At 38.0% G+C, this 17,475-nt stretch overlaps 1 protein-coding gene across 5 annotated transcripts in view; it reads right to left on the bottom strand.

Annotated features, from left to right (window-relative positions):
- TUBGCP5 (tubulin gamma complex associated protein 5) overlaps positions 1–17,475 on the bottom strand; it is a 96,693-nt gene that overhangs the window by 44,854 nt on the left and 34,364 nt on the right. For 4 of the 5 annotated variants that reach the window (XM_035714340.2, XM_035714342.2, XM_025437151.3 and 1 more), the window contains exons 12-21: positions 16,661–16,776; positions 15,349–15,617; positions 14,093–14,291; positions 13,320–13,508; positions 12,137–12,319; positions 6,562–6,646; positions 6,338–6,458; positions 5,585–5,763; positions 3,729–3,854; positions 3,066–3,154 (exon numbers count right to left, since the gene is read on the bottom strand). In XM_035714340.2, the coding sequence (XP_035570233.1) occupies positions 3,066–3,154; positions 3,729–3,854; positions 5,585–5,763; positions 6,338–6,458; positions 6,562–6,646; positions 12,137–12,319; positions 13,320–13,508; positions 14,093–14,291; positions 15,349–15,617; positions 16,661–16,776 (1,556 nt within the window). Of the gene's footprint in view, positions 1–3,065; positions 3,155–3,728; positions 3,855–5,584; positions 5,764–6,337; positions 6,459–6,561; positions 6,647–12,136; positions 12,320–13,319; positions 13,509–14,092; positions 14,292–15,345; positions 15,618–16,660; positions 16,777–17,475 lie in introns of all 5 variants that reach the window. The other variant, XM_035714341.2, reaches the window with a different exon arrangement.

Raw genomic sequence — 17,475 nt, 5'->3', positions numbered from 1 at the left:
CTGCTGGATTTACACTTTATTTGCTGTGCTTTCTCCAGTTCCTTTAGGTCTAAGTTTAGGTTGTGTATTGGAGACTTTTCTTGATTCTTGAGTACTGTCTTGCTATATACTTTCCTGTTATAATTATCTTTGTTTCATCCCAAAAGTTTTGAACTATCATGTTTTCATTTTCTTCCATGTTTTAAAAAAAATTCTTTAATTTCCTGGTTGACCCAGTTCTTTCTTAGTAGCAATGCCCCTTATCCTCCATGTATTTGTGTCACTTCCAAATTTTCTCTTGTGATGGAGTTCACGTTTTAAAGTCGTCTGAAAATAGGCATAGTATAGTCTTAATCTTTTGGTACCAGTTGATATTTAATTTGTGACCCAGTATGTGATCTATTCTGGAGAATGTTCCATGTGTACTTGAGTAGAATGTGTATTCTTTTGCCTCAGGATGAAATGCTCTGGATATAAACTGAAATCCATCTGGTCCAGTGTGTCATTTCAAAGCCCCTATTTTCTTGTTTGATCTTCTTAGATGATCTGTCCATTGCTGTGAGCAGGGTGTTAAAGTCCCCTACTATTATTGTATTATCAATGTGTTTAATACTGTTATTATTAACAGTATACTGTTTATATAATTGTCTGCTCCATAGTTAGGGGCATAAATATTTACAATTGTTAGATCTTGTTGGATAGACCCTTTAATTATGATATATAGTGTACCAATTCTTTTATTGAAGTCTTTGGTTTAAAATCTAGTTTGTTTGATAAAAGGATGGTTACTTCAGGTTTCTTTTTTTATGTCCACTGGCATGATAAATGGTTCTCCATGTTCACACTTTAAATCAGGAGGTATCTTTGGGTCTACAATAAGTCTCTCTTATAAGCAGCATATTGATGGGACTTATTTTTTTATCCATTCTGATACCATATGTCTTTTCATTGAAACATTTAGTTCATTTACATTCAGAATAATTACTGAAAGATTTGAACTTAATGCCACTGTATTACCTGTAAAGTCATTGTCCCTGTAGATTGTCTGTTCTTTTCTGGTCTTTGTTACTTTGGGGCTCTCTGCTCAAAGGATTCCCTTTAATATTTCTTCCAGGGCTGGTTTAGTGTTCACAAATTACTTTTGTTTGTTCTTTAAACTTTTTTTTTTTTAAGTTTTATACATTTGACAGAAAAAGAGAGAACAAGCACAAGTAGGTGAAGTGGCAGGCAGAGGGGGAGGGAGAAGAGGCTCCCTGCTGAGCAGAGCCTCATGTGGAGCTCAATCCTAGGACCCCAATATTATGGTTGAATTGAAGGTAGATACTTAACCAACTGAACCACCCTGGTGCCCCCTTCCTGAAAACTCTTTTATCTCTCCTTCTATTCTGAATGACAAACCTTGAAGTACTCTTAGCTGCATAGTTTTCCAATTTAGAACCCTGAATATATCATGACAGTCCTTTCTAGACTGCCAGGTCTTTGACCAGGTCTGTTGCCAGCCTTCTGTGTTTACCCTTGTAGATTAAGGACCTCTTATCCCAAATGGCTTTCAGGATTTTTATCTTTATCTCTGAAAGTTGCAAGCTTCACTATTTTACGTTGAAGTATTTGATATCTGACCTAATTTTATTGATTGGGGGGGGAGTTCCTCTGTGCTTCCTGGATTAGGGAAGTTCTTAGCTAGAATTTGTTCAAATATACCTTCTGTCTGCCCCCCCTTATCTTCTGGGACCCCTATTATCTGGATGTTATGTTGCTTTATGGAATTGCTGAGTTCTCAAAGTCTCCCTTCATGATCCGGTAGCTTTCTCTCTTCTTTTCAGCTTTATTCTCCATCATTTTGTCTTCTGTGTCACTGACTTCTCTGGCTCATTCATCCTTGCTGTTAGAGCTCTATTTTTTACTGCATTTCAGTAATAGCATTTTAAGTTGGGCTGTTAGATTTTCACTTTTATTTCTCCATACAGGATTCCTGAATATCTTCTATAGTTTTTTCAAGCCCTGCTGGTATCTTTATAATCATTTTAAATTCTAGTTCAGTTATCCTATACTTATATTCATATTGATTAAATCCCTGGTAGTGAGTGGTATCCCCTGTTCTTTCTTTTGTGGTGAATTTCTCCATTTGATCATTATGTCCAGAAAAGAAGAAAACACAATACCAGAAAAACAATAAGAAAAATAACAAACCAGAAGAAAACAAAAAGAAGGCAAAATATGAAAAAAAATCATCAAACCAGACACAAACTGAACAAAACAAAATACTATCTCCTGGGATTATTTTGGTCTGCTTGTTAAAAGAAACTAGATCCTGGGCAGCCCGGGTGGCTCAGCGGTTTAGCGCCGCCTTCAGCCCAGGGTGTGATCCTGGAGACTCGGGATCGAGTCCCACATCAGGCTCCCTGCATAGAGCCTGCTTCTCCCTCTGCCTATGTCTCTGTGTCTCTTTCTCTCTGTGTCTTTCATGAATAAATAAATAAAATCTTTAAAAAACACAAAATGAAAAGAAACTAGATCCCAACATAAGAAACAAAAATGTATGTATATGAAAATAAAGTAAAATATACAATGAATGGAAAGCAAAGATAAAAAATATATACATATATAATGTATGTATAAAAAAAGAATTGAAAAAATAAGAAAATAGCTGTAAAAAAACAGAAAGACTAAATAAATAAAAAAATCACCAATGCTATATAGTGATTTCTCCAAGAGCTGAATTTTGTAGATCTCTATGGTTGGTGGACTCAGTGTTAACTGCTTGTTTCTGCTGCTTCTCTGGTGGAGCCACCTGCTATGCTGATGTTGAGGTGCCCTTATGGTGGTGGAATTCCACCTCTCTTGCCAGTGGGTTGAGATCAGGGTTAGGGGCTCCAGACGCCACCGGGTGGCGCTGTTTTGCTCCCTGAAGGCTTTCAGCCCTGATGAGGAGAATGAAAATGGCCAGGCCCCAGTCTCTAGCCCCAGATCTAAAGGATTGTGACCCCACTCTTCAGTGAGCCCTCATAGACAAGCAGTCATCATAAAGCCTGTTTTAAAAGGAAAGCTGAAATAGTCACAGTGCAGAGGTTCCACAAGCTACTTACTGCCACGTCCCCAGACCTGCTTGCCAACCATCTGCAAACATGAGAGCCAAATTCAATACCTTCATGATGGCTTCTTTCACAAAACTGACCTGGAGATGAAAACCACAGACAAAATACAGGCTCTATAACTATGTTTGGACATGGACACCAACACTTTCATTTAATCTACATGAGTCACAGAAAAAGCTCATCAGTGCAATGACAGCCTTCAGTATAATATGGAAGGGTGCCAGACTATGAATAAGTGCACTTGGAATCAGATACAGGGAATATTAGCAACAGAGCTGACCAATAGAGCAAGAGACCATTTCCTGGGATGGCCATTTAAGTTCATCCACAAAAGGGAGCAAGTAATCCAATGGACTTATCCCATATATTCTTGCTAGCTGGATGCACTTCCTGACTAAAGCACTGTATCATTCCACAACTGCAGACAGAATTTTCCAATTGAATACAAGCGCAGTGTGCAGATGATCACAATGCAGTTCTCATCTGCTTCTCTCAGACACAATTTCTAGTAATATGGCACAAATTTGTAACAAATTTGAAACTCTGCAGAACAGAGGCTTAGTAAGTGTTAAATTCCGAAGCAGATAGACAACTTCCCTTGGCCAGCTTCACTCCTGCCTCAGTGGCCAAATCTGCAGATGACATCTCACTTACCTTTTCTCTTAGCAAACATCGATCATGGATGGTTGACAAGTATCTATAGTGAATCTTAATCAATTGATCTAAATCCTTGGCTTCTTCAACTTGATGCTGAAACTCCAGTCCTGTACTGTGAAGAATCTTGAAAAGAAAGATGAAGTTTAATCAGCAGACTTCTTTGAGGACTTGTGTGCTAGACACAAAACTGTTTATCAACCTCTTCTACTCCTCTCAAATTTTCTTCAATAGTTACATCTGTAAAATTTACAAAGTACCTTTTTTAAAAAAGATTTTATTTATTAATTTGTGAGAGACAGAGAGAGAGAGGCAGAGACATAGGCAGAGGGAGAAGCAGGCTCCCTGTGGGGAGCCCAATGTGGGACCCCCTCCCAGAACCCTAGGTTCACAACCTGATCCAAATTCAGTTCAAACACTGAGCCACGCAGGTGCTCCGAAGTACCTTCTTTAAAGGCTGGCATTCTTATCCTAGAATAATGGTGGAGGTCAGTTCTTTAGGAAATCCACTTGTACAGTAAATGAATGCCTTAGTTTGTACTAACAGGTTGCTCCTGGTGGCCAGGGGCAAGTACATCAAACCACATACAAAATGCATTGACTTTTTAAAAAACAATTATCAGGTAAATTAAACTTATGTGTTTTTTTTTAAATTTTTATTTATTTATGATAGTCACACACAGAGAGAGAGGGAGGCAAAAACATAGGCAGAGGGAGAAGCAGGCTCCATGCACCAGGAGCCCAACGTGGGATTCGATTCCGGGTCTCCAGGATTGCGCCCTGGGTCAAAGGCAGGTGCCAAACCGCTGCGCCACCCAGGGATCCCCAACTTATGTGTTTTTTTAAGTTCCACTGTTTTTATAATGATCTTTCTTTAAAAGGAAGATAGATGTTTAATGAGAAAACAAGAAACAAGTAAAAACTTAAAAACTCCTACCATTTACTCTCAGTAATTAAGGGTTTAAGGCTGCCTCTGAAGGCCAATATGTGGTAAGCAGAAAGCACCTCTGCCATATGCATCATGTCTAAAACACAGGCTTCAAAGCCTCACTTCTTCCAAATAAGTTGAATTTTCAGAACTTACGTTCAAATGAGTTTTTTTTTTTTAAAGCAGCCATTTTAAATCCCAAATAAGTACTGTCTTCCAAAATACTGCTATTGTTCAAATATCTGAACTCCTATTCCAAACTTCCTCTAGACCTGTTTTTAAGATGTATAAGGAAAGCAGTTTCAGGGGCAACTGGGTGGCTTAGTGGTTGAAAAGTCTGCCTTTGGCTCAGGTCATGATCCCGGGATCCTGGGATCGAATCCTACATCAGGCTCCCCGCAGGGAACCTGCTTCTCCCTTAGCCTATATCTCTGCCTCTCTCTTTCTGTTTCTCATGAATAAATAAATTAAAAATCTTGGGGAAAAAAAGGGAAGAAAGAAAAGCAGCTTCATTTACTTCATAATCAGTTGCTTCTTTTTTTAAAGAAAAAATACATAATCTGGCTGCATCTTCCTCTTTATACACCATACTAGCCTGACAGATTTTTGGCTGTTACTAAAATTTGAAGCCATTTTCCAGGGACAGATCTGTCACCACTGATAAAGCTTAAAAGGCTATATATTTCAAGTTCTGAAGATAATTACAAAAGAGGAGCTCTGGATATACCTGTCCCAAGAGGCTACTGGACAACATGGACAGGAGTCTCTGGTTACACATGTTGTGGCATGTTTAAAAAAAACATTTCCCCCCACTGCCTTGTTATTTTATGATCAAATATTTTATATGTGCTATTTTCTTACTTATAGTCTACAAGTATTCTCTGGGCTCTTTACTTATAAATATATCACAAGTAGTCCAGGTACAAACCCTGGTCATGATGTAGTTGTGTAAGCTGTTCACAAAGTGCATGAGCTTCACTCTCAAGAGGAACATACGATGAATTTGCTGTCTTACTGGCTCCTTTTGTGGTGCAAACCGAGCAGTTGTATCTTGTTCACATAAAAGTCCTTCTCTAAGTTGTGGTTTTCCAGCAGTACTTGCCAGTTCTATATAGGATTGAAAGAGCAGAGAAGGTGGCAAGAACATCTACTCAAGGCCCACCTGTGCCATTGCACAGGGATGGGACTTCTGATATGGTCACCAACCTGCAAAGGGCACTCTATAGGAGGCACACTAGTGTCTCTGGAAGGTAGGTAAGACAGTGAAAAGTTCCCCTTATCATCCTGATTACCACTGTCATTAAAATGTAAATGCAAAGTCCCAATATCTGGTCATTTTAAAGATTTTTGTATAATTAAAGAGTATTTATTCTAGCTAAATTCCTTTTTTTTTTTAATTTATTTTTTATTGGTGTTCAATTTGCCAACATATAGAATAACACCCAGTGCTCATCCCAATTCTAGCTAAATTCCTAATCAAGCTGTTATAATTCAGATGGACTGTAGTATAATTCTCTGGTATTTCATTCAGGGAAGTTAATCTTGACATCTATAAAACTGTTGCTGTAAATGCTTGTGATTTGGGCACTTATGTATACATAAAAAATGACCAAAGATCACCCCCTTCTTTATTTCAGGGTTAAAATTCAATTATAACTTATCTGTTGAAAACAAATCTTACCACCAAATAGTAAAACATCCAGACTATATTTTGCCCACTTTATTTGCAATAAGAGAAGGAACACCTGATTATAAATTTTTTGACATTCCAAACTTATAACAATATCCACAGGCCATGGGATCTATGAAAACAAAAACAAAAAATTAGAGTAGAAAGTAATCTATTACTTGCATGTTGTAATTTCAACAGAAAACAATGTTCTTATAAAGTGTATCAGCACATACCTTATAGCTCAGGGTCAGACCATCTAAGATATGAACAGGGAGTTTCTTCTTAGTTGTGTCAACATTTTCATAAGATATAGACAGACTAGAAAAAGAGATTTCAGCTTTAGTTTGTGAAAGTACTATGCTCAAATAAAAATACTCTTTAAAAACCATTAGCATTTTAACATTCACAGCAATTTCAAAGAAGACTCATTTCATAAAAGGAATGCAAATATTTCAATAAAGGTTTTCTAGCATATATTCCAGAATAGGAATTTGGTTTTAGAAGAGGAGCAAAGTTTTTAAATAATGGGTTTAGCTACGAAAGAGAAGAGACACTTAGATGTAGTAAGTTATTTAGGAAAAAGATGAAGTCAGGGAAGAAGATATAATGGTAATATGCTGGCTGGGTGCTTAATTTTTTAAAAGATTTTATTTATTTATTCATGAGAGACACAGAGAGAGAGAGATGCAGAGACACTGGCAGAGAGAGAAGTAGGCTCCACATAGGGAGCCTGATGTGGGACTCGACCCTGGGGGCTCAAGGATCAGGCCCTGGGCTGAAGGCGGTGCTAAATCTCTGAGCCACCCAGGATGCCCTGGGTGCTTAATTCTGATAAAATTCAGGCAACAGGCTCAGAAGATAGACTCTTTGCTGAGGGCAGTGGAGGCAGACTGCTCTCCTTGCCCTGGAGAGTGTATATACAAGTCTATTGATAGGAATGGGGTCTGTTTCTAAAGCAAAGATATATACACACTGTTTCATCCACTGTTTCCTAACATTGGTTTGAATGTGACTCTCAACTGAAAGCAACAAATGTACATGGAAATGTCCTTGCACCAGGCACCACATGGGCACTTAAGTGCCCTTACTCATTAAATCCTCAGAGTAGTTCTCTCAGTGGACTGGGAAATGATGCAACACTCCCACAATTACAGAGGCATCAGGTGATGAAACAAGGATGCAGACCATGGAAGGTTTAAGTGTAATACAGATGGGGAGGCAGCCTTACAACCAGAGATGGCAAGCACAGCGTGTGACTTATAAATTAGGCAATTCATTCCATGTCATAGGCACTAGTTAGAATTTTTTTTAGCTTTTAAGTCTATTACATGTGCATCCACTAAGTACTTAGTAGGCACTTACTGGATACCTTGACAGTCACCATGCCAAGCATGTGAAAGGAAAGTCAATCCCTTCCCTTCTACAGGCTCATAGCCCAGAGCAAATCCAGAGCAGACACAGGGTCAGGGTGCTACACCAATCCAGGCCAAGCAGGACTACGTAGAACAGGCCACTGCCAAGCCATGCAAATGGAAGAGCTCATAACTGGAGGAAGCTGTGAAGCAGGGAGAGTATACAGCTCTTTGGCAAACCAGAAATATTCTAAATCCCTGAAATGTATTGGAGATACATACATGGTAGTGTATGGAGAGAGGTAGGAGAGAGAACATGATGTGTCTATATGGGTACATGTAACTAGAAATGGGGTTAGGAAATGAGCCAGGTAGTAAAAGCTTGCCCTCTTATGAGAAGCTCAGCCCATCTGTTATGAGGCACCAATAAGGAGACTGAACATAACTGGTGGAGGGAACTGCTGGTTTACTGTAGTCACTCTGGTGACCCTGTTGGGGTTAAATGGAAGGGAGTGAAGCTTAGACACAGATAGTCAGGAGGTGTCAGAGAGGAGCTCTTGAGTGAGCACCCAGAGGTAAGGGGGAACGTTATCTAAGAGGCAGGACTGAACAATTAGGAAGCTGTAGGAGTTTTAGGAAAGAGGAAGGAATCTAGAGCAAGCCACACACTTCCTTTGGGCACTGGAATGAACAATGGTGCTCAACTAGAAGAGACAAGAGATGATTTGGGATGAGACAATGAAGTGCTCCGTTTTGGACACCAGACATTTGAGTGGAGTCACAAGCAGACACTTGAGCTAAAGGTACTGATCTGCAGGTCATAAGGCATTGCTGAAACCATTAAGAGGGACTGGAATTGCCCCTGGCAGGAGTGCTGAGGCAGTAGAGAAAGAAGCTATGCCAAGGACATGTGGAAAGCAAGGGGCCCAAGGGAGATTATAGAAAGAGTAGCAGTGATGTGTGAGAGTTGTAAGACAGAGGCACTGTGCAGGGCAGGGGAGTAGCACTGGCAATGACGCTGGAATTGAGAAGGAGACTCAGCAAGCCTGAGGAGGCAGACAGCTGCCTAGAACACATGGAAGCTTGGAAGCCATAGCAAAAGAGGTCCCCCAGGTGGCTCATTCCTCCTGAGTTAATCTATGACTAGAATGCAATCTCTTTATATTTGATATAAAAATACCATCAAATATTTTGTTTTGGTGGAGCTAGACAAGTTGATGATAAAGTACATTTGGGAAAACAAGCAAACAAGAATAGCCAGGAAAGCCTTTATTATTAAAACAGGATGCTATTAGCACATGATTAAATAGAACAAAGAAACAGAATGGAAAATCTAGAAAGATACTCAAGTACATATGAAAATTTAATGATAAAGGGCATGTCAAATAAATGTAGGAAAGATGGATTTTTTTTAATAACTGATGGGAACAAATTAATCATTTGGAAAAAGATAAAACTAGACCTATTTCTCATGTGTTTAGGGGGATAAATTCCAAATGGATCAATATCTAAATGTAAAAAAATCTAAGTATTAGGAGAAAAGATGGGTGATTTTCTTTGTAATCTGGAAAAAGTAAAACTTATCCTCTCAACTCAAAATCTAAAAGTAGGAAAAGACTGATAAATAATAAAACTAAAAAAAATCTACCTGACAAAACAATAATAAAAAAATTATTATAAATGTAAGCAGAATGAAAAGACAAATGTCATTTGGGAAACATATGTAATATGTTTCTAAAAATGGAGAGAATTAGAGACCAATAATCTGATACTAACAGAAATGGTGGGAAAAGATATATACAGTTTTTGTTTAAAAAAATTACAAACAGGGGATCCCTGGGTGGCTCAATGGTTTAGCACGTGCCTTTGGCCCAGGGTGTGATCCTGGAGTCCCAGGGATCGAGTCCCACATCAGGCTCCTTGCATGGGGCCTGCTTCTCCCTCTGCCTGTGTCTCTGCCTTTCTCTCTCTCTCTCTCTCTCTCTCTCTCTCTCTCTCTGTGTCTCTCATGAATAAATAAATAAAATCTTTAAAAAAAATTACAAATAAATATACGGAAAAATGATAAAAGTCACTCATAATTAGAAAAATGTAAATTAAAACTATACGGAGATACCATTTCTCATCAGATCAGCAAAATTCTAAAACTCTGGCAGCATAGTCTGTTGGAGAGGCTGTGGAGAAAGCTACTCTACATATTGCTGGTGGGAATCAGAAAAAATACAGCCCATATGAAGAGAAATTTGGAATAGCTAGCAGAATTGCACACACATTTACCCTTTTACCCAGCAATTCCATTCTAGGAATATACTCCAAAGTTACACTGGCAAAAATATGAAGCAAGATGTACAAGACTTGTTAGTCATTGCATATACGTACAGCAGAACAGAAACCCAAATGCCCACCAACAGGACAAATGACAGAATACAGTGGAAAGCCAGACAGCTGTAAAGGAGTAAGACAAGCTCTCTAGCTTATAAATGGAGTGTATGTGAGACACATTAGTAACAGAAGAAAAATAAACCAGATGCCAGAGTGGGCAATGCATGCTACCTTTTGTATAGTAGGCAATGAGGAAATGGAATACAGACACATGTTTTTGATTCCAAAAAATAAATACCTGAAGGATAAAACAAAATCTAATAAAAACAGTTACTTAAAGGAAAGGGAGAAAAAGGGTGGGAACAGGACTAGAAGACAGTTCTCCCTAGAAGTGCACTGTACCAGTGATTTTAACTTAAGACATATACAGCTGTTTACATAATTAAGAAACAAAAGCCAATCAAGAAAAAAACAAAGCAATTCCTAAAAGTAGGAAATAAATGAAAACAAATGAACTTGAGAACTTGACCCTATATTAAGCTGGTGGCATAATCATATGAAGAATTATTCCAAGTGGCCTTGAAATACAGTATTCTGATGACAGTACAGGAAGAAAAGAATCACAAACCTTAATTTAAGCTCTCAGTGGGCTATTATTACTTTGGAACTATTACTTATTATAGAATTAAAAAACCATTCGTTACATCAATGTGTTAGTAAGCACTCAAGAGACGAAGTACAAAGGAAAACCAAAGAGTTGAAAACTAATCTTTAATATAAATTGGAAATATCAATATGAAATTATGATTAGTTTTTTTCTTCCTACATATTTCATCGCTCTGTCCACTGAAAAACCCCAGAAGTACTAACAATCCAATACTGATGAATACTCTGGCACCCAGATAAAGGTGTTTTTAAGCTACCAAATAGATGGGCCCAGTGCTTCTGGGAGAGGTGCACAAGCCTAAGGCAGGAGGTGCACAGGACCAGCCTGCACATCCAATTAGCTCTGAAAGTAAAGATACTCTCTCAGATTACTAGGGTCATATGAAGGGGTGCCTTTGGGTAAAAAATGGGAGTCTGAGCAACAAAAAAAGAAAAGCTGCAATAGACTGTGACTTTAAATATAACAAATTTATGAGTTTCTGCTAATAGTGAAAAACAACTTTCCCTGTTTTCCATGGGGGTTGCTGGGCACATAACTCACGAAAATTGTTTTTATGGAGGAATTAAAGGTAATAAAAAAGAATGACACAAAAATAAAAGAAATTAGAATAATCTACTAAGTAGTAGCTTGGTAATCTAGCACGGCTATGAGGAAATGACATGTAATGTTAATTATTATGACTGCTATTCGTGAAGGACCTCTGAGGATGCGAAGAAAAGAAGCTAAGTAAGAGAACCGAGCAGGGATGTGGAAGAGAAAAAAGACTACCAAGCAGTGTATTAGATTCACAAAGATTTGGTGGTACCAACCCACAGACCTGGGTGAGCTGAACGTTCAGCAGACAGACCAAGAGGCACTGAGACAGGCTTGATCAGATCTACAGTTGAGGGTAAGAGAGAGCCGAATCTTAACCACTAGACCACCAGGGTTGCCATAACAGTTTGAAAACATGCAACTGTCTATTAAGTGGTAGAAACCATTTCCCAACCCTGAACGCAGGCTGACCCGTGACTAGGTTTGACCAACAGCCTGTGGTGGAAGTGAAAGTCTGTGATGCCTGAAGCTCAGGCGTCGGCAGGTCTCAGAACATCACCAAAGACTCCTGTGTAAGGAGGCCAAGCACAGCTGGCTGGAAAGTCTGTGATGCCTGGAGCTCGGGCGTCGGCAGGTCTCAGAACATCACCTAAGACTCCTGTGTAAGGAGGCCAAGCACAGCTGGCTGGAGGACAAGGACTTCAGGCCTGTGAGTGTAGGCCACCAGACTGACAGCCTACCTGGCTCCATCTCATCGTCTCCTTCTTAGTGGGCAAGTCATTTAGCTACCTTCTGCCTCAGTTTTCTAATATGAAAAATAATATTCATAAAATTCATAGCGTGAGGATTAAATAACATACCTAAGAATTCACAGCAGAAGTGTTGCACATGGATTATTTTATATTATTTAGACTAACAGGTCTTATGTTTTACCGTAAACTATCTTCAGGATAACGTTGTCCTACTGCTTCTTGAAGCTGCACATTAAGGAAAGACACATTCTGCCAGGTCTCCTTTTCTCTTATTTTATCAAAAATTGATGTGTAGAAGTCATACATGGTATCTCCACCTTCCATTAAGAAAAAATTTCTCATGGCTTGTAAGTATTCAACCAACCTAAACAGAAAATAAGCACACAAAGATCTTGCACTCCTGAGACTGAATTCTGGATTAGGACCAGGCTTTGTACACTACTAATTTTAAAACAGGTTTACAAAACCTACATTTACAAAAAATAGAAATGTTAACACCTTTTAAAGACTTTTTAAGTAACAAAAATAGTATATGTTTGTTTTTAATAGAAAGAAATAAATTACTTTCCTATTACATTGTAGAAAGATGGGAAAAGTCAAAAAACTGTAACAAACTGAAGTTAGTCCAAATCCTGCTATTCATAGTGAATTTCTACTGTTAATTCTTGGGGTATTTCTTTCTAGCTCTTTTTTCTATGCAGTTAAAAAAATATACTTCCCATCATATTATATATCCTGCATTTTAAGCTTTAAGAACATTTTATATTATTTCAAACTCTGGACAAACATAATTCTTTTTTAAAGATTTTATTTATTTATTTAAGACACACAAAGAGAGGCAGAGACAGAGGCAGATGGAGAAGCAGGCTCTCTGTGGGGAGCCCAATGTGGGACTTGATCTTGAGACTCTAGGATCATGACCTAAGCCAAAGGCAGACACTCAACCACTGAGCCACTCAGGCATCCCTGAACAAACATAATTTGTATGAAACAAAGTTTATATTTGACATGGATATGCCATAGTTTATACGGCTATATCATATTTATGGATGTACCATTATTTAAAGAACTAATCATCCATTACTAAGTAATTTCATGTTCTTCTCTCTGACAGCAAACTTTCTGATGGGCATTTTTGTGCAACAAGCTTTTTCTGTATTTCTTTCAGGACAGAGTCTCAGATACAAAGAATTAAATTTTGCAATATAATGGTATGAAACACTGATAGTTGATTCTCTCAGAAGAAAACTGTTTATCACGTACCCGTTAGTTACTCTATTAACTTGAAATACAGATTTCAAAATAATTTCAACTGTTTTAAAGTACAATAACCTATTTCCAACACAAAACTACTCCCTTAATACCTGTAATCCTTTTTTAGAGTTCGCATGAGGTTTCCACAGCACTCTAGATATTGCTTATCAATATGAGGATAGAGGCAAGATCTCAGCGTTAACTCAAAAGTCTGGCACGTCACAGATTCTGATGATCTATCCACACAAATATCTCCACCAGCAAACTTCTCATGAAAGTCACTCTGTTCCAAATATAACCTTTAAGATAAAAATGTGAATCTCTTTTTATGAGCTGTTGTCAACAGAATTCCCTTAATCAAAACTCCAGAGTCCCATTTTTACCTTTAAAGTTACCAAATATTACAGAAAGAAACTTCCCCCCAAAATATTCTTTACACAAAAACAGTTTTTTAGCCATTTCAACCCTTCTTCCTTAAGGGTCAAGTACTGAGTAGATCTTTTTAATCACTGGGCTGCAGGCAGTGAAAAATGGCCATTAGACAACAGGGTGCTAAAAATACATAAGGGTCAAGATGCATTTTAAGCAGGGTATGTGTGTGTGTGTTTGTGTCTGATGCCTGCACATGACCCAGACGTTCAGAAGTATCTTCTGTATGAGTGATGGCAACTCCCCATGGATATAGGGCACATCGAAAAGCCTGTGGACTTTCATAAACAAGGAGGCCAAACTGAATACAATGTCCTTTTGCATTTCAGTCATTAGAAAAGATGAGCTACAAAGGTTTTTAAGGGTGGAAAGCCCCACCTTGCAGAAATAAATGGTTACTAAATATTGCACAGATTCTATTTAAATCATCCAAAATCTTGCAGGTATGTATCACCTTGCAAAGTTAATTGCCAGCAGTGGATCGTGAACATCATCCAGTTCCAGATGCCTTTCAGCAATGGACTGCATCTTAATTAGGTTCTCTTTGGTTGCCTGCTGCTCAGTGAAGACCTGTGTAGTAGAATCTTCTCCATGTCGAAGGCGTGACTGTACAGATTCCAGAAACAGGGTATACAAGCTTTTTCTTTCTGCATCTGAAACATGAAGAAAGATGTATGGTGAACTATGTTCTGGTAAATGATAGTAACATTAAGAAATACTAAATAGTTCTATCCTTTTTTTTTTAAACATTTTATTTATTTATTCATGAGACAGAGTGAGGGAGGCAGACTCCCCACGGAGCAGGAAACCCAATGCAGGACTCGATTCCAGGACCTGAGCCAAAGGCAGATTCTTAACCAACTGAGCCACCTAGGGGCCCTAAATAGTTTTATCTTAATATAGCTTGGTATTTTTCCTTTGGCTTATGAGAGTCTATCCCTGTTTCTTTACTTCTACAGTATGGTAGAACTAAATAATTTTATATTCTATTAGACAACCGCAAAGCTCAGAAACATTCAAAGCAGAAGCTAATTTTTTCTGAAAGAGCAATACCATAAGCTGGATGCTTAACAGTTAAGTTAACCACCATAGTGGATAGCACTATGATAATACTAATTGGAGTCATAATTTCTTTGGGGAAAACACTTCTGACAGTGACCCTAGAAGCTCATTACATTTTATTATTGAGTTAAAAAGGAAATGTTCCACAAAGTGAAATATTACTTAAGTACAATAATACAAAGAAATGTAAAACTAAGATAATTTACAAACAATTAAGGTCACATACATACTTTCAAGTCTTTTTAAGTCAGTTGATAAAACCTGAAGTATTTCATTACTTAAATTATAAAAAAAAAAAAAAAAAAGGCCATAAATATATCAAGATTTTCTCAAGATCTATGATCATGTCTGAACCACTAAACCAGCAAATTCCTATCCACCGGGGTTTATATTTATGGTTTTCAACAGCTAAATGCTACACTGTATTAAGAAATGGAAGAAAATTAGAAACACAATGCTGAAAATTTCCATTGAGGATATTCTTCAATCAGGAGTAGTAATTTGATCAAAGTGGTAATTTCCACAAAAGTAAAAGGCTTTGATAATTTTCAAACTACAAAATAATTACATATCTATCTCAGGATGACAAGAGTGAAGAGAGAAGAGCTGCCTGAATGCTGAAAGATATATGAAGAAGGAAACTGCTACCTCTGGCTGTGTCCTGGCATGTGGTGCTCTCCACACACTGCAGGTTCTTCAGCAGCTGCATTGACTTGCCAGCCATAATTATCTGCTTAAGGACAGGTTTGAGGAAGGACACCATGGTATGCTGCCTGCTGGAGGGCCCCTGGTCACTTCCAGAACTTGCACTAGCATTATCACTCATTTTTTCTTCATTTTCTGTCTTTTCCGATACGCTGTATAGTGTATAAGTGGCATACCAAAAATCTCTGTGATTTACCGGAACGTTTTTGTTTCTATAGAGATTCAAAAGAATTTTAAATTTCAACTTTTCAGCCTTAAAAACAAGAGTATATCTATTCTAGCTTAGGCATGTTTTCCAGACATTCCAAAACAGTTTTATCAATTATTAGTAAAATGAAGCACAAAATGGGGCAGAGGTTTATCCGACTTCAGTTTAACATAGAAAAGTAGATAAATACTCTTAATGGCATAGGTAAAATTTAACTAACTAGAAAGTTTCTTAAATTGGAATGCAATGGTCAGTCACTCATCACCCTCTAAGAACAGCCAGAATCCTATTTTCGCAAAATTATCATGCAAGATCAATGAAAAAACAAAATGACAGACGTGACTTAGTTAGAGAAGTTCTGCTTATTTATATGAGCACTGCATAAACAAGGTTACCTTTTCAGAGCTGTAAGAACTTAATGCTCTCCTTCTTGATGAGTTAAATGGATAGCTATCCATAAAAATCATACATCTAAACAGAGTGCATTAATTTAAAACTGAGTTAAGAGAGTTGTATATAGCAGTGTGTATGATTCTGTTCAGAAAAATCAATTAACTGAGGGAAATCGTAACAAGTGACTTATGATTTTCCTTGCTTTATTAAATATTATATGAAGGAGGGTAATCAAAGAAACCCCTAGCTAATTTGGATAAATACCATATTAGAGGCATATTCTGTAATATTTTCATATCTTTTATCCTACAGATAATTTATAATGGGAATTAATTGAAGCCATTTGATATTACCTAAATTCATTTTATGGGAAGCAATGTGCCTTTTACAGTATCAGCCAATCATAAGCACTATCATTTAAAAAACAGAATTTGCTAAGAAAAGGTATAAATTTACATAAAACTTGGAACTTTTTTTGGGTACCTAACATCTACAAAAATGCAAAAGAACTTGTTTATGATAAAAACATAGCTCTGTCACTTGCACTAGTCTCCCTCAGCATCACCTGAACCAACAAAAGTGTATGATTTTCCTGTGAGAGAAAAGAGGTGCAAGCATTTCCCCACATCTCCCGAGCTGTGTGGAGGACCTGACCTTTGGATGATGAACTCCCTAGCACCGTCACATAGATGTCCATGCACGATCCACTCATCCACAATCTGCAGGTAGGGTCGTACTGTTTCAACCCAGAGAGAGAACAGAAGCGAGACCTGAGGGCAGAGTGTACAGTCAATTCTCAGAACTTCCTTGTCCCTGGATAAAATGAAGTTTAAATATTTCTAATACTTTTCTTTTTCTTTTCTAGAAAGGGAAAGAGAGTGCACACACAAGGGTGGGTCCAGGGAGAGAGGGGAGAGAGAATCTTTAGCTACCTCCACACCCAGCATAGAGCTCAACGTGGGGCTTGATCTCATGATCTTGAGATCATGATCTGAGCTGAAATCAAGTCACATGCTTAACCAACTAAACCACCCAGGCACCCCTCTGAAATACCTTTTAAAAAGTGATGGGATTTCTGCTTTTTGACAGAAATTAAGAAATTAAAAATCTAAAACATACTTTATAAAAATCCTTATGAAAACTCACCTAAAGATAAGATGACCATATCATCTGTAGTCCATACCAGGACTCTCTTGGGAATTAAAGTTACAAGAGGGTTACAAGAGCAGTCTTAAGTTGGATAGTACAAACTGAGGAACAGCTACCCTATCTAAAACATATTAGCAAAATGTCCATTAAGAATGAAGAAATGAGGGATGCCTGGGTGGCTCCGCGTTCGGCTCAGGGCATGATTCTGGAGTTCCGGAATTGAGTCCCACTTCAGGCTCCCTGCAGGGAGCCTGTTTCTCCCTCTACCTATGTTTCTGCCTCTGTCTCTGTGTCTCTCATGAATAAATAAATAAAAATCT

Source organism: Canis lupus, chromosome 3 (assembly GCF_003254725.2).
Source record: "Canis lupus dingo isolate Sandy chromosome 3, ASM325472v2, whole genome shotgun sequence".
In the NCBI taxonomy this organism is placed as follows: domain Eukaryota; kingdom Metazoa; phylum Chordata; class Mammalia; order Carnivora; family Canidae; genus Canis; species Canis lupus.
The sequence above is the reverse complement of the archived record's forward strand: the minus strand, read 5'-3'. Positions and strand labels throughout refer to the sequence as shown.